The sequence below is a fragment of the Protopterus annectens genome, chromosome 8.part1 (genome assembly GCF_019279795.1).
Source record: "Protopterus annectens isolate FY-2018-M chromosome 8.part1, PAN1.0, whole genome shotgun sequence".
In the NCBI taxonomy this organism is placed as follows: domain Eukaryota; kingdom Metazoa; phylum Chordata; order Ceratodontiformes; family Protopteridae; genus Protopterus; species Protopterus annectens.
Genome location: NC_056742.1, coordinates 262,206,181 through 262,227,111, shown reverse-complemented (window position 1 = coordinate 262,227,111; position 20,931 = coordinate 262,206,181). Strand labels below are relative to the sequence as shown.

Here is a 20,931-nt window from a genome sequence, read left to right as displayed (position 1 = left end):
TGGAAAAGCCCTGGCATACTCTCTCCTCGCTGCTCAAAGGCTGGGTATAACCATAAACTGGCAGAAAACCAATCTCACCCCATCTCAGTTGACAGAATTCATAGGGGTTATCTTGGACAAAAAAAAACTGCGGAGCTGCTATTCCAGAGCGCAGAATTTTAAGGATAAAGCAACAATTAATTCCAATCCTTTCAAAGGAATAATCCACAGCTCACTCGGTTCTACAGCTGTTGAGTTCCATGGCAGCCTCCATCACCATTGTTCCCCTGGCCAGGTTTCACATGAGGCTTCTACAATGGCTACTGCTCACCCAATGGTATCCTTTTCAGCATCCTCTTTCAGCCATGATTCGAGTAACCCACAGGTGCAAACAGGATTTAAATTGGTGGATGTCACACAATCTCTCTCAATGGTCTCGCCCCTTTTCCCTCCAACAACCCAAGGCCACAGTGATCACGGATGCCTCCCTGATGGGGTGGGGGGGGGCTATGTCAGGGACAGACAGTCCAAGGCACTTGGTCCTAACCAGAGGCCCATCTGCATATAAATGTTCTAGAGCTGAGGGCAGTGCTTCTGGCGTTGCGAGCATTCCATTCCCTGCTGCCGTCTGGGACAATTGCGATTCAATCAGACAACATGGCGGTGGTCTGGTACATCAACAAGCAGGGTGGAACCAAATCTTACCCTCTTTGTCGAGAGGCCATGAGGATATGGCAATGGGCAATGGCTACCAACCATTTTCTTCTAGCAATGCACATTCCCGGTAGTTCCAGCGTGATAGCAGACAGACTCAGCAGGTGCATTCTGCAACCTCACGAGTGGTCCGTGAATCCCTTGATAGCGGCGGAGATCTTCCACCGCTGGGACCGTCCTTGCTGTGACCTCTTTGCATCCCCGGCCAACTACAAATGCAGCAACTACTTCGCCCTGATTCCCCCTCCGGGACAGTCACCCAGGGACGCTCTAGTCCACAATTGGCCCTCTGGTCTTCTCTACACATTTCCGCCCTTTCCTCTCATTCCCCACTTTCTGAAGAATGCCCGGCGGTTGAAGAGCAGAGTAATCCTCACAGCACCATATTGGCCACGACAGATTTGGTTCCCATATCTTTGGCCTCACCTACTAGATCGACCATGGATCCTCCATCCAATCCTGGAGTTGATCTCACACCCACAGAACCTGATTCATCCCAACCTGAACAGCCTGAAGCTAACGGCTTGACTACTCCAATTCCCTTGATTGCCAGGAAGAATGATCTTTCTTTACCAGTACGTGATCTTCTCATAAGTCCTCCACTAGAATTACTTATCTGAGCAAGTGGAAAAGATTTACTTGTTGGCTGAAAGATAAACAAATAGACCCCTTTTCAGCACCAGTGTCGATAATACTAGACTATCTGGCCGACCTGTTTCAATCGGGTCTATCGGCCTCTACCATTAGAGTTCATTCGGCTGCAATTTCTAATTTTCATGAGGGTGTCCAAGATTTCTCTCTTATGTCCCATAAATTGTGCAAGACCTTCATAAAAGGTGTGAATCATCTGAAGCCACCTTTTAGAGAACCTATTCAACCATGGGATTTATCATTAGTTCTACAAGCTCTGACAATGGCACCTTTTGAACCAGCCTCTTCTTGCAGCCTCAAGTATTTGTCATGGAAAACCTTGTTTTTGTTTGCTATCACTTCTGCCAGACGTTTTTCTGAACTTCAAGCTTTATGTATCAAGAGTCCATGCTTGATTTTTCATAGAGATAGAGTGTCTCTGAGAACTAATCTGTCATTTCTGCCTAAAGTGATCTCTGAAATGTCCATTAATCAAGCCATTGAATTGCCAGTTTTCTTTCCCAACCATTCAAACAGAGGAGAGTATTGCCTACATACCCTTGATCTACACGGGCAAATCTGTTTTTACCTAAACAGAACTAAACCCTTTCGCAAATCTGACCAGTTATTTTTGGCCTTTTCTGGACCTAGATTAGGATCGGCTGTTGCTAAGGTCACATTAGCTAGATGGTTGAAGGACTGTGTGACCTTTATTTACACACAACGTAACATCTCATTGCCTACTACCTTTCATTCAACAAGGTCGGTGGCAACTCCTGCTGCCTTCCATGCCAGAGCTTCTTTACATGACATCTGTGCAGCTGCAACTTGGGCTACGCCTCATACATTCATCAGTCATTACAAATTGGATTTGGCCTCCAGGGCAAGAGCATCTTTCAGTTCTGTGGTGCTCAGGAATGTCCTTCCATGAGAGCCTCCCAGGAATAGAGGTAGCTGGGGACTCTGTCCCATATGTAAGGAATGAACGAGAAATAACAATATCAGATAAAGAAGTTATGTCTTACCATAACGTTCCATCTGTATTGTTGATCCTCTTTCAGTCATTACGACCCTCCCTCCTTCCCCCTCCTGTGGTTTCTAGTGGATCTCACCATCCGGTTCTCTTAGGTTATTTGACCAGAGGTAACCTCTACCTTCTTTAACTTGCAAACTCAATCTGAGGTAACAGGAAGAGTGGAATTGTTGGTAAGAGTTTAGCTTGAGAGTTTGAAGCTGATGCGAGCTTGGAAAATGGCCGGCTCATTTCTGAGGTCGGAACCGATACCCATGCGTAATGACTGAACGAGGATCAACAATGCAGATGGAACATTTTGGTAAGACATAACTTCTTTTTTTTTTTACCTTTAACCATACTTCATTTTCAGTAGGGCTGGCGGTACGGCCCTTTTTCACAACTGTTTGATACATGTATTGCCTCAATCATACACAACATGGGACCTTGTCCTTGCCATATAGTGCCATTAGGAAGGTTTATGACAATTCCCATTTTGGATAATATATCCATTCCCAAAATTGTGGAAGTGCAAGAATTATACATCAAAAATACCCCTTTCATTGGTTCCTCTTGATGGGAGAATTGTACTTGTACAGTTTTACTACCTATGGCTAGACATCTAGAGCCATTAAAACCTGAAATACATGTACGTTTAGACAAGCCAGGAGGCAGATGCCTACCTGTCACTGAGACAGCCGCCCCTGTATCTAGAAGAACATCTTCCCACAGGTTCCCCTCTACCCAAATGTTGATAAGTGGTCGTCCATCTTACCCTTTCTTGAAGTTAGTCAAGAAAGAGACTTGGGTGAGGGGGTCACACCCCTGTAGTAGATCTACTTCCCACCCTGAATCATCGGTGGTATTGGACTGCAAAGGACATAATTGCAGTGTTTCCTTGACTTCTTCACAGTCAGCATAAGAAGATCGATTAAGTTCTTGATGCAAAGCTATTCGGTGCTGATAATTAGGATTTACTGGACCCTAAGGAACAAAGTCAGAAGGAACAGTTGTATCCTGTGTGCTAACAATATTACCTTGTACATTGACACTAGGTGTCACACCATCCCTTTGCTGTACTGGGAATACTGACTGTTGAGTGCTTGTGGTATATAGGGGTTGTTGCCGTAGTCCCCTATTACCTTCTGTCACATATTGTTGTGAAGTTTACTGGTGTGTTTGTACTTCTGGCTGCATTACCTGTTGCTGTTGTGGTACACGGGGCTTATCAAAATTTTTCACGGTAAGAAACATACCCTTTTCCTCTTGTTCCTGGCACCGTCTGCGATAATATTTACAGTATTTTTTAGTATGACCTACCTGTGTACAGGAATAGCAAATAGGCTGTCTCTTTGGAGGACCTTCTTTAGATTAAGTAACTTGAGAAGCTGAGTGGCTGGGGGAGCCCGTTGTTGCCCCTGTATAACTTGCCCTTGACATGATTGGCCTACTACCTGCTGTGGGACTTTCTGTCCCTGATTAATCCATCTCCCATGCCCCCTTTCCCTTACTTCCCTAACAGTGGGTGCAGAATGGGGAGTCTAAATCTTTTGCTTATGAATAGCATTATCTTTACATATAATATGTGCTCGCAGCAATTTATCTACTAACTCTGTGAGTGTATTTGAAGATTTCTCATAAATAAGTTTGATATCCCCTGGGACACCTTCCAAATGGTCCAAAAAGGAGAGCATAACAGCTTTTTGAAAATTTACATCTTTCATATCTTTTTCATCTCTGCCATTAACTAGCATATATGCCAGCTAGTAATGTTCGGCTTGTTCTTCCAAAGAATCACAGACTGCCATATGAAACTGATCTAAAAGTGTTGGTGTGAGAGATTGCCCCCTAGTGTATGCTAACAATACTGCTGTCATTCTTAGGTGTTTATTTTGTATTGGATACTGCTTTTGCTGAATATAAGACATGAAACACTGAGGAATACAATTCCAGAAGCAATGTTCAAGTGTATCATTCCATACAGTGCCTACAGTTTTAAGAACCCAAGCTTCAAATGTAATCATGTTATTAAAAATACCCTTCCGTTCATCACACTTAGGGAGAGTTTCTAACATACTAGACTGATGATAAACTTCAGCAGAAAAACCTGCTGAGGCTATGATAGGACTGGTAGCAGCAGTTTCTAGTGCTTTAGATTGATATTTTTCTAACAGGGCTTGTAATCTTAAAAGATCTCGATTAGCTAAGTCTGCTGCTCTAGCAGCCTCAGATTCCTGTGTCTCTAATTGAGCTCATAATGTTTTTATCTCCTCCCTTGCAACAGTTACATCATGCTGTGTGCCAGCCAGTTGCTTGTCATATTTTTCTTGCAAACGGAAAATTTTATTCATTAACCTTTCTATCATACCAGTAGCTTTACTGCCTTGTTCAATAACAGTTTGTGTAAACGTCTTAATTTCAGTCTGTGAGACTTTCAAAAACTGAGAAAATTATTTTGTACATTCAGTGGTGTCAGCATGCAGTTTACCAGACACATTCCATTTGTCACAGTAAGTCTGAAAATGACCCATGAGGTCAAGATCTTGCTGGTTGCTAACTTTAGCAATCCAATCTTTAAACTCCTGCAAATCAGACTGTAAAATACAAAATTTGACATCTGCATCGCCCTCTAACAAATCTTTTGCAACAAGATATATAGAAGCAGGAACCATTGCCTGTGCTTCAGGCATTACTTTATCCTGGTTGTGTTTCAGGTTTTGTACAATACGTTTATGACAAGGCATGCAAAAAGCAACATTTAAATAATTTCAAATAGCACATTTTTGTACATTCTGTGGCACTTTTGCCTTACATACATACATACATACCAATCAAAGGTAGGAATCCATTTGCATAATGCTGGATTGTCAGTTTTCCCCAATATGTACTTAAATAATTCCACACATCTACATATGATTCAGACACATCAACAGTAAAAGACTTAGTGCACTTCTTGGCATTTTCATGAATTGCATTCATTGTTAAAAGAAAAACAGAAGAAAATATTTTCCACAAATGTTCAGGACAAGGTGACCAGTCTTGACATAGAGATCAGTTGTGGGAGAATTCTTTGCTTTCACTAGATGCTGGTGAGGCAAATTTTTGGCAGTGGAAAATCTGGACCTCGTATATCACCAACTGTCTGAAGGAAAATTACTGTACTGCCCTGTACTGCACTGCAGTGCTTGTCATCCAGTCAATGGACAAAGTTTTAGGAAGAGAAGAACCGATTCTAAGAAGGTCTGCGCTGAAATGTACTGAGAGGGGCACCTCTTCAGGTCACACCTCCCCCCCCCCCGGTTGTTTGTACTGGACTGGTCTCGCCATTGTTAAAGTGGGACTACACTGTTCAGGTAGTCTGTACCTTTACTCAGTGAAGACACTGAGACAGTTCTGCTGTTACGACATTCATTTACTGCATACAAGGTTTACATCAAGCTTAACAATGAAATGTATATACATCAAAACTTACTTCAGTTTAGAATAATCAAAGTCTCTGATACAAAAGAAAAAGTTTCAATCTTTATAGTGTCTTATCTGCCTGCATCAGCAGTTTTGAGAATTTGCCAAAATAATAAGTATTTCCTTTCAAGCTGGTCTGCTGACAGTTTTTCCATATCTTAAACATTCTGTTCCTGAAGAATAACTCCTTTCGTCCTTGGCCTATCTTGCGTATCATATTGATGAGACACAGCTGCATACAAGAGTTCATCTTGACCTGCTTGTAGATAATAAATTTCACAAGCTGCATAGTTTATAAGAGATAAAATATTTTACTTCTGATTCTTGTGAACAATGAATGCCAAGCTATATGTTTTTGCCAAGTTAGTTAACTGTGTGCACTGTACACACTGAAATGCAGAACATTTATTTTAAATTTTCAGAAAAAATCCACTGAAGTCAATTTTAACCTGTTCACACATACAATGGGGGGGTGCTCTCTTCCTTGTTTTTTCTTGTCAGTTTTTTGGCAGGAGAGAACTAATAGATGTCGTTCATTTCCCTGACTTGAAAGGGTTATTTCAACAACAATAGGCATGAGATAAGAAAAGACAGTTGTATAAGAGACTACTGAAAAAAGGTACACCAAGTAGTTCATACTGCAGAATGGAATGTGTTCAAGCAGAGGATACTGCTCAATGAGATGCCCTTGAAAGATGTGGTATGTTCCTGCTTAATTAACCTTTTCTAATATTGTTTGCGTTTATGGATAGGCTAGTTCAGTTTTATAGGCATTATCTAATGAGGATGTCTATAATTTTATGTTTTGTCTATTTCAAGCAGTGTTGCGGTATTATAAAGTGAGACACAAATGTCATTGAGTAAAACTAAATTAAATGAAAACTTGTTGAGTATTTTGTAATGAAGATTTCTTTAATGCTTGATTTTAGCTACTGGAAGCATGTGGCGACCTGGATCCAGAAATAAGAGCTGCCATTGTCCATTGCTTTCAGCCTGATAATGAAGACGATTTGGCCACTGAACCCCAATTGTTCTGAGCCAGAACACTGTGACCTGTAGTATTAAACAGTTTTGTAATGAAGGAAGTTGACAAAAGCCTCTTGGAACTGAATGTATCCATTTTTCAAGTTTGATGCAATAAAATAAGACAAAGAGTTAAGAAAATGTGCATCACCGAACCCTATTTCCAAAGTATTTTATAGGTGTTGACTGTTTAAAGAAACTACAATCTGTAACTGCAGTGCATTTGAATTCAAAAGGTCATCTAGCTATGCGCAGAGAGCGATGAAGCCGTAAATTTGATCCTGATGGCTTAGCTTCAGCAAGTAGACTCAGTCCCTGTGGAGTTAGCTGGGGGTAGAAAGAATTGGTAATTTTGTCATTTCACCTGCTTTGGGGTGAGGAACGGTGTTTTCACTAGGGGCTTCAGCTCATACTGGAACCTGGAGTCTTCAATCCTGCTGCAAGCTGTGGGGACATACTCTGGTAGATCTTTAGCTTCCCTGCACATTAGGCATGGAGTAGGTCTTTATTTAAAAAAAAAAAAAAAATCGAAACCACTGAAAGACGATGGTCTGCCTTGGCTTTAGTGTCACCTAGTCTGGCAAAGCAAGTATAAACATCCAGTGGGAGAATGAATAATTCAGAAAAGTGTGATGGGAGCTTGCTGGTCTGGGTGGGGAGACTAAAAAAAAAAAAATCACTGCTGACCTTCCAGGAAGTATTTCAGATTACCACCTTTACAAGTTAGCTTTTTTATAATTTTGCAGTATGTTTAAATTATTGTAGTAAAATTGTTGTACATATTGTGTTCATTGACTCGAATGAATTTTTAGCACAAGTTATATAAGAATTATAAGACATGCTCCATACCAAGATACTTTTCCAACAGAAATGTTTTAAATGTATAGCTCTCTGACACACAGCAGTACTCCTATAAAAGATAAATGCTGAATTAAATGTATTGCTCACCTCCCTCTGTATTTATGCAGTCCTGTAGATGTCCATTATATGGATCACTGTTGCAGTAGTGCTTTTTGCATCCAGTCTGATTTCCAACTTAGCACCCTACCCACTGCTGGCCAGATGGATGGTTTGTACCACTGAGATATCAGCCCATTCACAGAATAAAACAGATGCTTGTTTGCACCATCTTCAGTTCTTCCAACAGTACAATTCACAAGACTTGCATGAGTAGCATCATGTGTCCAGAATTTCAGCCTATTCCAGTGTTGACAGTTGAATACCCTGTTGTGAAGACCTGTTACTGTTATAAAATTATTTTGTATTGTTTTTGCCCCTGTGCCTGCTGACCATCGAGCCTCTAAGGGGCTATCATCCAGGCAGCTGTAAAGGTGTACACTCCAGTATCCGGTATGTTGGTAATGAGAACATTTTTCAAGCTGTAAAGGTGTATACTCCAGTATGTTGGTAATGAGAACATTTTTCATTTACAAACCTAATCCCTGCACTGGTGGTAACATGAAGACATGGTTCACTGAGCAGGCCACCTATGCATCCTAAGTCAACTCATGCATGCTCTTCCACATGCATGCAGCAAAGAGGTGCTACCATTAACAGTTTGGGTGGGCATGCCTACATCCTCCTGACACTCCACGCACTACTTGATGATCTTTCACTTTTCAGTGGGGTCCTGTCAGTGGAATCTTGGCATAAGCTAAGTGAGGTCCACCACCTTCCCCCACAACATGGGCACATCCATCATGTCTGCCTTTGTTGCAAGCCGTAGAGCTGCTGGTTGAACTGTAATTGCTTGGGCTGTAGTCAGGTCTTTATCGTCCTATGTCACCAGCACAGTACTGTTATAAATTTAGTGACTTGTTTATTCTGCAGGCTTTGGGATCAGACAGCCAGCTTGTGTTTAGCGTATATCCGCCTCAGGAAAGTTAGCAAGTGTGAGTGTGACAGATCGTTTGTAAAGATTATGACACAAATATATTTTTTTGTTTAGGATTAGAGTATGATAATGCCATTTGCAATAACCATGTTGACTTTAACAGAAAGACAAGTTGGAGAAAGGAGGAATCCCTTCAGAAGTGGGCAGGAAAAAAGAGACTTATGGCCATGGCCTGTGTGGCTACGTCCTCTAGCGTTTATTTGCCCATAGTAAACATCCTCCGAAAAACAAAGTTTGTTGAAAAATTCCCAAAAGAAAAGGGAGAGAAAGGGACAGGTGATAATGTTTCAGCCCCAACAGTCTTACTAGGGTTGAGGATAACATTCCGTGTGAGGCACTGTTGCACTTCTGACCTAGATGCCTCCACTATCTGAAGCCTTAGCCATTGCTCCTCATGAAGCCTTCATGACATCAGAATCTAACATATCCTCCCCATCCAGAAGCCTTAACCTTGTGGTCAGTCTGGATGCTACACTCTAGGTATCTGACTCTCATACCTAGGTTATGATTACCAGAGGAGAGAATAGAGCTGTCTTAGTTGTTGCCACTGGGTAAGTCCACTGCAAGAAGGTAGAGGTCAAGGTGTAGCCCCAGACTTCTGAGGCAGTCACCCCATTGAAGAGGACATATGCATCCAAACATTAAATGTTTGCCCACTCAGCTCCCTTGCTGTTGCCTCTATCTCAGGTAGCAGACAAGCCCTTGACCCGCTCCTCCAGGTTTTCCTCCAGGATTGGTTCAGGATTTCATACATTTTATTCAGAGTCTTCTGCTGCCATAGAGACAAGCCGTAGATGTCAGGTTATTCCTCCAGTAAAAGTCAGATGGAGTCTACTTCCACTACTGAGTCATATTTCTCATATTCTGACGAGGAAGATCTGGCCTACACTTCACAGATGTCTTCCCCTCTTGGCTTTGACACATACCAAAAAATAATGTCCTCTGCTTCTCCAACAGAGGATGTCTTCTTTGGAAATCTTTCTATATTTACTATTTTATTTATGTTTAACTGGGTGGGTGGACTGAATCTTAGACTGTCTTCAGACATGATCCAGGGGCAAGAGCAAAATATATAGAATACAGAAATAGTCACAAAACATTTTAAAATACACCAAAATGCATTGTACAATACAAAATTGATACATTGTTTTATATATATAACTCCTCTGTACCCCAACTACTCTCAGACAGTCTGTTTCATGAATACATAATACTGCCTCTTTTTAGGTCTTTTGAGTCGATGTCTTTTGATACTCTGTACCTCAATGTTTGACTTCTGTATGAACTGTTAATTGAATGTATTCCATACTGTATGTATCATCTCTTTGCATGTATGCATTGAAAGCTCTCATAACATGAAATGAATATTCCATGTACTTTCCTGTTATTATATGTATTTGTTGTTTGGAACTTATCTCCCCGAGCCTCCGCTAAAAATGGACCTGTGTTCAGTCGGACTTTCCCGGTTAACAAATGTAAAATAAAATTTAAAAAAAATATATATATATATATATATATATATATATATATATATATATATATATATATGTATATATGTGTGTGTGTATATGTCAACATCAGGAATATTTATTTACTGCTTTCGTATCAATGAAGGGAAATTTCTTTTGAAGAAGTTTCCATTCATTGAAGTGAAAGCGCTAAATAAATATTCCTGGTTTGGATCGAGTACTTGGCTTCCTTTGTTTCTCTTCATATCGAGTCAGTGTGGTGTGTGTCTTAGTTACTAGTATATATATATATATATATATATATATATATATATGTATATGCGTGTGTGTGTATATATATATATATATATATATATATATATATATGTGTGTGTGTGTGTGTGTGTGTATGTGTATATATATATATATATATATATGTGTGTGTGTGTGTGTATATATATATATATATATATATATATATATATATATATATATATATATATATATATATATACGCACCCACACACACGCACACACTGTATATGGGTCTACTTCACTTCACCAAAATCCCATTTCACTGACATTCATTTCACTGAGACCAAATTACCTAAAGATCAAAACACTGACGCGCACAAAGTCAGAGCTCAAAACCATTTGGCATGTACTCCAGTGATTCCGAGTGTTTGCCTTGAATTCAGTGCCATTCTAGCAAAGACACATTTTTTAAATCAAATGTTTGCACTTTTACAAGTTAAAAGAGATTACTACTGCTGCATTTTTGAATTATTTATTGTGTCTGTGATTTTTTTTTTCTTGACTAGCTTGTTGCTAGTCTGTTAAAATTCACTTTGGGCTACTTCTTGTGCAGTTTTACATTAAGAAGGCTTGGGACTGCACTCTAGTGGCAGTATAGGGTAGCCTGGTTTGTTCTGAGCTAGAAATCACACGGAGATTTAAGCAAGTTTTTTTTCCCCATTAGCCAGTGGGCTGTTTAATCTGTTTTGTCAGTTTTCTCTTCTTCTATAAAGTCAGTATTTTTGGAGGACTCTTGGCTCATTTCCACAAAACTGTGAAATCTGTATCCTCACCACTGATTCCTGAGTTTGACGTGAATCTAGCACCATCCTGACACAGATAAATACTTCAACTAGAATTTTTAAACTTTTGCAAGTTATTTAAGATTACCACTGCTGCATTTTTGAATTATTTGTTGTATTTTTTTTTACATTTTATCATTGTAAAATGCCATTGCTTTTCACTGACCTTGCTGCTGGTTTCTCTGTATTGCAGTAATTTAGAAGGTGTATGTTTCCAGGCTAGTTTGTTGCTTGTTCTGTTGGTATCCACTTTGGCTTATTTCTTACATGGTTTTGCATTAAGAAGGCGTGGAACTGCACTTCAGTAGCAGCAGAGGGTAGCCTGGTCTATTCTGAGCTGAGAATCACCCAGAGAGGAGGCTTTATGAGCGATTTTTGTCATTGTCATTGGGCTATTCAGTCTGTTTAGTCATTTTTCTTTGTCTCTATAAAGTCAGTGAATTTGTGACACTGCTCATCGTGCAGCAGGTTTTAGAAGTGCCCTGTATAGAAGCAGGACCTAGTACTGACATTTCCTTGTATAGCTTCCCTTGAAACTTTTTCAGTACCCATTTGCACATTGTTGAGCACTTCCCTGCAAGTTTACCATTAGATATTCCTTATTTTACTCCATACTGTTAAAGCAACCCTGTAGGTAACCATGGATATGAATTTTTCTACTACCTCTGTAGCCATCTTGATGGATATAGGAGTCCTTAGGCATTGTAGCAGTTGTCTCATATTTACTGCAGCCATCTAGTTCTTAAACTGATAAGGTATGTGAGAGAGAAATTTACATAATGTCACTGTAGACAAGGCTGTCACATACTAGTACTTAAGATACCAATCAGGTTGTCGGTAATGCACTTACATCTGCCACACACAATATGAATCAGAGATATGGACCCACTTATGCTGAGGTTCTTAAATGTAATCTTCCTAAACAGCAAAGGTCTCACAGACATTACACCTGCAACAAATATCCTCAGCAACCCCAAAAGCACTCTACCAAAACAATACCCGCCACAGTATATAAGCCCACATCTCACAAAGGCTCAGCTTTTCAGCCCATAGGGCTAGCCAGCACACAATCAAATATTTTGTTCAAAGGAGACTCATTTGTAACAGATGCAGATGTCCAACTCACTAGGCTGAATAAGGAAAAAAATCAGTCAGTTGCCTATCTGTCAGATCACTCATGCACTGAAGTCACTAAACCACAAGTACCAGTATAACTTGTAGTCCATGTGGGTGTAAATGACCTAAGACATACCTCCCTAGACAATGTCAAGATGGACATAATGGAACTGTGTGTGTGTGTGTGTCTGTCTCTCTCTCTCTCAGGTTAGTTTGAGTTTAGCAGTGAGCAGCATTCTACCTTCTCCTAGGCTGATGCCACAGTATGAACAGAAGATAATATGATAAGACTTTACGATAACAGAAGACTTTAATAACTGGCTTAGTTTTTTAGTGTCATTTGAAGGGGTTACAATATTTGTCAGCATGGGAGGACATGGTCAATAGTCCATGCTGCTTTGCCAGGGGCGGTCTTTACCTGTACCCTCTAATCTTTCGAATATTGACTAAAACATTGTCCTCCCCCATAGTGTCAGTTTTAAGCAATGTCATCTTGACCAACATTTCAGCATAGTAAAACCAACCCCCAAAAATCTAAAGGTATTACTGGTTAGTACCAGGAGTCTAAACAAGAAACTCCACTCCCTGCTAGCCTGCTGTACACTAGAAAATGCAGACATTTTGCAGTTATTGAAATATTGTTTAAAGCTGTGGAAAGCACCCCAGCAGCGTGGGGCAATAATGCCTTCCACACTTTTAGACCAATTGCTATACAGAAAGGAACTAAAGGTGAATGTGTCTTGATTTGCATCAAAAACAAACACTCCTCAATCCTGGTCAAACAGCATGATGCTCTTGAGTTTTTCCATGCCCAGATTACCATAAGTAAAGTCTCATAGCATATCCTTGCAAGCTATAGGTCACCGTCTCTGACCCAGGAAATCTACAACACATACTTAAACCTTCTGGAGGAGCTCACCATTCAACCCAGTACCATATTCATGGGCAACTTTAAGTACTCCACTGTTAACCGGTAATTGTACATGGCCCCATTCCTGCAGACCCACAGATTCCTAAACTTTGTAAACACAAACACACTGGACCGACTGGTCCATACTCCCACTAGGGTGCAAACATCCTGGATGTGGTCCTCACTGATATGGAGAGAATGTTCATTGGACATCTATGGACCCCGTCAAATACAGACCCATAAGTCTGACTCATCTCATATGTAAAGCCATGGAAAGAATTATCATGGAAATTATAAAGGCATAGGAAACCTCCAAACACTGGATCCAACCCAGTGTGATTTCGTCAAGGGCAGGTCATTATTACTCAACCTGGTGGACTTCAAGAAGGTCGCCAAATTAAAAGATGAGACCAAAACCATGCATACTGACTACCTTGACTTGTCCCAAGTTCTTCAACGTAGTAAACCCTCTAGGGCATTGTAGACAAGCTCACAAAGGTATGTATAAACCCCGTCACCCCCTAGAATGCCAGCTGGCACACAAATAGAACCATAGAAGTTAGGATAGGGGAGTCCACCTCCACAAACAGTCAGATTGCTAGTGAAGTTCCTCAAGGCTGTATGTTGAATCTGCTCCTTTTTGGCATCTGCATTTCTGAAGCCAAAGTCAGGGGCCTCAGTGTTGTCCAAGTTTGCAGACAGTTGCAAACTAGGTGAACTCATAGAATCCTTCCAAGACTCTAATACCCTCCAGGATGGATTGACACAGACAGAGTACTGGTGCCAGAGCCACAGTTTAAAACTCAATGCCAAGAAGTGCATAATAGTTTTGTTTGTGAATTGTCTATCCCGGTAACTACCACATTAATATCATGCCCCTAAGAGAGTAGACACAGTAGTCAGGAATTTGGGGATGCATGTAGACAGTAACCTGGCCTTTGACCATCATGTCTGTGGAAGTAAGTAAACTGTTTATAAGCAAGGGTATGGCATTTAGGCCCAAGAAAGTCATTGTTCCACTGTAGTTGTCTCTCATCAGACCAGTCATTGAGTACAGTGCCCCTTTTAGTATGTACCTGACTAGGCACATGCAACAACTGAAACATCCACAGAGGTTCCCCACAAAAAGAACACAGATTGTAAACAACGTGTCTTACATGGCTCGCCACAAAGACCGCCTGTACTCTATCGCATACAGACTGTTGAGGGGCATTTTATACCTGGCCTGTGAGGCATCCTAAGATCCCACTGTGGCAGACCACCTGTATATCCACAAAACAAATGGCATCAGAATTACCTGATCTAGGGACCTACATTTTGTCTGTAGCATAAATAGGACATGTTGGAGGGACAGGTATGTATCTCAGAGACTGACCGTTCTCTGGAACAGGCTTCCTATCCATATGATGCAGAATTCTTCCATAACCAAATTCATTCTTAATTTGGAGCATGAACAAAATGATGCAAAACCAACCAAAAAGAGAAAAATACCAGTAAATGTCAGGAACCAGAGGTGAGGCAAAGGTAATTTTAGAGTACCATACTTTATTCAACGCTTTCATCCGAAGACTTCCTCAGAATACAAGATAAAAAATTCACTCAAATCAATCAAATAAATAATGACATCAATAAAATCATTAATCAATTAACAAACTTGATATAAACCATAATTTGGAAACCATGTGTAAATAAAAAAGAAAAGGAAGGGGAAGGAGAGGGGGGCGGCGAAACAAAACAAATGTGGATAACAAAAAATTATTTCCATGTTAATCAAGATATGCCTGGAAATCCAGGCCCTTATTTAATTTTAATTTCCTATGACTTAAAAAACATTTAATAGTAATAGCTTCATTTAATCCAGGTTTCTTATCAGAAAAAAGTCTAATTTGCCACATGGTTTCTCTTTGCTCTAAAAAATTCTTAAAGTCCCCACCCCTGAGATCTGTGTTACAAACTTCTAAAATTGAAAAAGGAAATTTTTTATATTTTTCACACTCAAGAGTATGACGAAAAAGTGCATTCTTAGAATCCTTAACTCTAATACTATAATTATGCTCCCTTATACGTTCCCTTAATCTTTGGGTAGTCATGCCAATATAAAATGCCGAACAGCCACTACACATGCTAATATATACAACCCCTTTAGTGGAGCAGTTAACAAAACCAGGTACTTCAAAAGTGATGTTAAGATGTTCCAACATGATAAAAGGCCCCTCAGATATGAACCTACAAAAATTACATTTTTCACAACGAAACATACCCTTTTTACTAGTCAAAGAACTATTGAATTTGTGGTCAAAATTTTCCAATAACCTTTTAAAATTGTAATGATTTCTAAAAACTCATTTTGGTCGCTCACTTAATGTCTGGTGACATGGATTTTCAAATGTATGATTTTTGTGTTGTTGAAAAACAAAAAATTGGGGTGCTTTTTGGCATCCCAAAAATTCACAAAGACCTGCTTAACCCGCCTTTTAGGCCGATTGTTTCATCACCACATTCTATTACTGAAGGTATAGCTTTATTGGTAGATGCTATTCTTAACCCTTTAGTGCAGAATTTATCTTCCTACTTAAAAGACTCTTGGGATTTTCTCAACAAGTTGAGAATTTTCTCAGAATCTATTGATTTGAGTAGGATAGAATTTGTCATGTTTTCTGTTGACGTTGTTTCTCTTTTTACTTGTATTCCTCATGAAGGGGGACTAGAAGCTGTACGTAGTTATTTAACAACTTACAATAGAATGAAAACTGGGAATGTTTCCTTCGTTTGTAACTTAATTGATATTATTTTGAATAACAATTTTTTTATTTTTGACAACAACTATTATAAACAATAGAGGGGGGTAGCCATGGGTTCTGCGGCTGCTCCTGCATACGCCAACATAGTTATGGCTTGGTGGGAGACCAATTTTTTGGTAAAAATACAAGAACAATTTAAAATTTTGTTTTATTGTAGGTTTGTTGATGATCTTTTTTTTATTATTCAGGGCAACCGGGATTTGTTAGATTCTTTCTTAGTTGATCTTAGCAGTTCATCCAATTTTTTTTTATTTGTTTTTAGTGAAGGGAAATTCCCAGTTAACTTTTTGGATGTTAGTCTTTGGTGGGACCATCAGGTAAACAAATTTCAAAGTTCAGTTTACAGAAAAAAGACTTTCACCAACGGTTATTTACATTTTAGCAGTAATCATCCTAAGTATGTAAAGAAAAATATACCCAAAGGACAGTTTATTAGAGCCTGTCGTATGACCACTAGGGACAATGATATGTCCAAGGAATTTGAAATAATCAAATTTATGGTCATCAATAGGGGTTGTGACCACGTTTTTTTGAATGAACTTAGTAGGGAGATTATGAACAAATGAGACTCTCTTTATCCAGCAATTTTGAGGACAACATTAAATAATATTGTTGGAAAAAATGATAGGGAATTTAATGGAAAAAGCTCTTTTGATGTAGTTTGTTCATTAGATATGACGATTGATTATTACAACATTAAGAACATTTTAAAAAGAATTGGTGTATATTAAAAGGTAACTCTGACTTGTTCATGACATTAAGTGACTGACCAAAATGTGTTTTTAGAAATCATTACAATTTTAAAAGGTTATTGGAAAATTCTGATCACAAATTCAATAGTTCTTTGACTAGTAAAAAGGGTATGTTTCGTTGTGAAAAATGTAATTTTTGTAGGTTCATATCTGAGGGGCCTTTTATCATGTTGGAACATCTTAACATCACTTTTGAAGTACCTGGTTTTGTTAACTGTTCCACTAAAGGGGTTGTATATATTAGCATGTGTAGTGGCTGTTCGGCATTTTATATTGGTATGACTCCCCGAAGATTAAGGGAACATATAAGGGAACATAATTATAGTATTAGAGTTAAGGATTCTAAGAATGCACTTTTTCGTCATACTCTTGAGTGTGAAAAATATAAAAAATTTATTTTTTCAATTTTAGAAGTTTGTAACACAGATCTCAGGGGTGGGGACTTTAAGAATTTTTTAGAGCAAAGAGAAACCATGTGACAAATTAGACTTTTTTCTGATAAGAAACCTGGATTAAATGAAGCAATTAATATTAAATGTTTTTTAAGGCATAGGAAATTAAAATTAAATAAGGGCCTGGATTTCCAGGCATATCTTGATTAGCATGGAAATAATTTTTTGTTATCCACATTTGTTTTATTTTTCTCCACCCCCTCCCCTTCCCCTTCCTTTTCTTTTTTATTTACACATGGTTTCCAAATGATGGTTTATATTAAGTTTGTTAATTGAGTAATGATTTTATTGATGTGATTATTTATTTGATTGATTTGAGTGAATTTTTTATCTTGTATTCTGAGGAAGTCTTCGGATGAAAGCGTTGAATAAAGTATGGTACTCTAAAATTACCTTTGCCTTGCCTCTGCCATGTAGGGAAATGGTTATAAAGTCATAAGAGACTACCCTTTGTGTATATTGCAGGAGCATTTTGGTGGTCATTGAGTTTTCTTCTAAACGCTTTGTAGTCTGTGGGTTGTATAATTATAATTTGGGGTAAGTGGCTCTCTTGAATGTAACAGTTGTACTAAAAACTTCTTTCTGCAAGAGCAGTATTGAAAGTGAGTTGAACAAGAGTAAGAACATTGTTATTGTGACTGAGAATTGAGTATGGTGATAGTTTAATTTGAAGTTTACTCCTCAAAGAATGGCAGCAGTGTTCATGCAGAATTTTCTTAGTGCAGTTAGGAGTAATGTGGATCTGGCAGGCAACAGCAGGCAGATAGCCTTTTGAAGTGTGACCAAGTAGTTTCCAACAGTGCAGAAAAGCTTTCTTGGAACTGTGTCATATACTTTCTCCAACTGAATTATTGCCTTATCTCTAGCTTCTTCTCAACTATCTTTGTCACTGCAAACATTGGGTCAGTTGTGCTGCATCCTGATTTGAATCTGAACTATTGATCTCCCATCTCACTTTCTACTACACTGTATATTAGTTTATCAATCACCCTCTCCAGAGCTTTCATGAAGTTTGACAGGAGTTTTGATTGCTCTATACTACCCACATTTGTGGTTCTTGTACATTGGCATCAATATGCTTATTCTCTAGTCATCTGGGATATATTTCTATGTCCATACTGCTATGAGTACCCTCAAAAACCATTTCTCCCCTATCTCACTTAACATCTTTTTTAACATCTGTGTTAAATTATCACTTAAGAAAGGCAAACATACATTTATATAAACGAAAACAAACCATGTTAGCATGTTCACAGTTACAAGCATTATTCATCACATACATTGTTTTATACGGTTATCAATCCAACATTACATTAATAAATAGCTCAGTTCCCTCCTTCCCTTAAACCTCTCTTCCCTTCCAAGCTCAGTTCCCTCCTTCCCTTAAACCTCTATTCCCTTCCAAAATATTCTGCATGTATTGTTCTCACAATTTGCATTTTTCTATGTAATTTTCTCCTACCCTTTTCTAAAGATCCCACTTTCAGTTCTTTTATCTATGTTACAATATTCACTACGTCAGATACAGTTGGTTTAGACTTTGGTTTCCATTTTATAGTAATTGCTTTTTTGGCAGCTACCAGAATTAAACTTAGAAAGGTCTTACTATGTCTAGGCAATGCAGATTCTATATCCCAGCTAAAAAAAAAAAAAAATTTATTTCCTTAGTTACCCCCATTTACTCACCCATATTTCTGACAGAGTACTCTGTAGGGCAATTTTAAAGTCTGCCAACTCATTATACTCCCAGAATATATAGTCCCTGTTACCTCCTTCTTCCCCATCACACCGTCAATATTTGCCATCTACCTGAGGAAAAATTATTTTGATTCTGCTTGGTATATTTGGGAAGCCACACGTGTGTTCTCTCATTGTTTCCTTGTTAATTCTTTATCCAGTCTGTCTGCCCAATCTTTTCTAACCTTCTCTGATTGATTCCTATAGTTATTGTGCAATATTTTTTGCTCTACTAATTAACCCTTTTTCACAGTAGCTTCTGTTCTAGATTCATCCCTATCCCACTCTCTGTCTATAGTCTGATATCAAACCATGATAGGGAAGGGAATCACTAGCTTGCAATCCAAATGTCTTCTTGGCCTCTTCCCATTCTCTTACCTTTCCTCCTCTGATTATCTGTTCCCAATACCTTCATTCCTTTGCCATCTTCCTCCAGTAAATTCCAGCCCCCTCGTTTCTATTTTTGTACCCGTATTTGCAATCATCCCTACAGGCAGAATCTACTTTTCTCCATCCGTGTGATGGCTTAGTTCTTAGTGTACTTTATGCTACTTTATGAATACAAAGTATTCATAAATATTAAGTATAATATTAATATAACTATATAATATTATATTAAGTGCAATAATAAGTATTGTGTCTGACTGTTGTTAATCTCATTAAGGATATGTGCCCAAAATGCCATTCTTTCCTTATTTCTTGAATATTCCCTTGCTTTATCATCACTCCTTTCTGCTTTGAATTGTAGTTTTGTGCTTGTTATGTATGCAATTTTTAACTGTGTAGTTCTAAAATATCCCTTCAAATCAGGTAATCTTAAATCTCCTTGTTCTATTGGGAGGATCAACTTATCCTACTTGAATCTTACCCTGTTCCTCACCCAAATAAAATCCTTCAACTCTTTATTAATTATGACCCACAACTTCTCCTCTGGTTGATAAAAAAAATATGCTTGACCTGTGTATAAACCTAGAAGGATTAAAAACGTTTTTGCTGTTTGTATCTTGTTATACATATCTATAGGCAAGAGCTCCCAGGTTCTCAGTTTTTCATTATATTTTTAGTCTCTTCCCACTTATCATTAGCTGCCACAACCTAGTCATTTTTAATCTGTACACCTAAATAACTTCATTTTATCATGTCCACATAAATAAGGGTATTGCAGGACCAATTCATGCATGGAGGCATAGTTTACAGCTATAGTCTTTGTTTTATCTTCTTTAATATATGCCCCCCCCCAAAAAAAAAAAACGAATTGTCTCAGAATATTCCACACTCAGATGTCCTTTTCTGGTTCCATCAGGTACAAAACAATACTATCTGCAAATAAAGCCATCTTCTCTTGAACACCATACCAGTCATATATTTGTATTTCTGAGTTCTTTATTTTCTTTACCAATGGTTCTGCACATAGCACATATAACAAAGGGAAAAGAAGATAACCCTGCCTAGTTCTTTTGTTCAGAGGTAACCTGTTAGAGAGGAGCCCCCCACTTTGATTTTTGCCACCGATTTTTCATATATCCTTCTAATTAACCATATTGTATCAGGAAATGCAAATGCTGCCACTGCCATACGTACAAAATTCCAGCTTATTCTGTCAAATGCTTTCATTGCATCCAGACCCACCAGCAATAGTGGTATTTTCTTACATTGCTTCTCTGTGGATCATCATTGTTCTGTTAATATTGTCAAATGTTTGCCCCCTCCACAAAACCAGAGTGGTCCGTTTTTATTGTTCTGGCATCATATTTGTAATTCTTTTAGCCATTATAGATATAAACACTTTATAATTACGATTTAGAATTGAAATGGGCCTATATGAAGCTGGATCAGATGGATCTTTAACATCCAACATTTTTTCCAGGATGTTGGAGCCTTCCCTCGTTTTAAAATACAGTTAA

At 38.6% G+C, this 20,931-nt stretch overlaps 1 protein-coding gene across 2 annotated transcripts in view; it reads left to right on the top strand.

Annotated features, from left to right (window-relative positions):
• Positions 1–7,760, top strand: part of FANCA (FA complementation group A) — a 2,214,801-nt gene extending 2,207,041 nt beyond the window's left edge. For both annotated transcript variants that reach the window (XM_044081851.1, XM_044081852.1), the window contains exon 44: positions 6,727–7,760. In XM_044081851.1, the coding sequence (XP_043937786.1) occupies positions 6,727–6,834 (108 nt within the window). In that variant the 3' untranslated portion in view covers positions 6,835–7,760. The remainder of the gene's footprint in view (positions 1–6,726) is intronic.
• Positions 7,761–20,931: the final 13,171 nt, after the last annotated feature.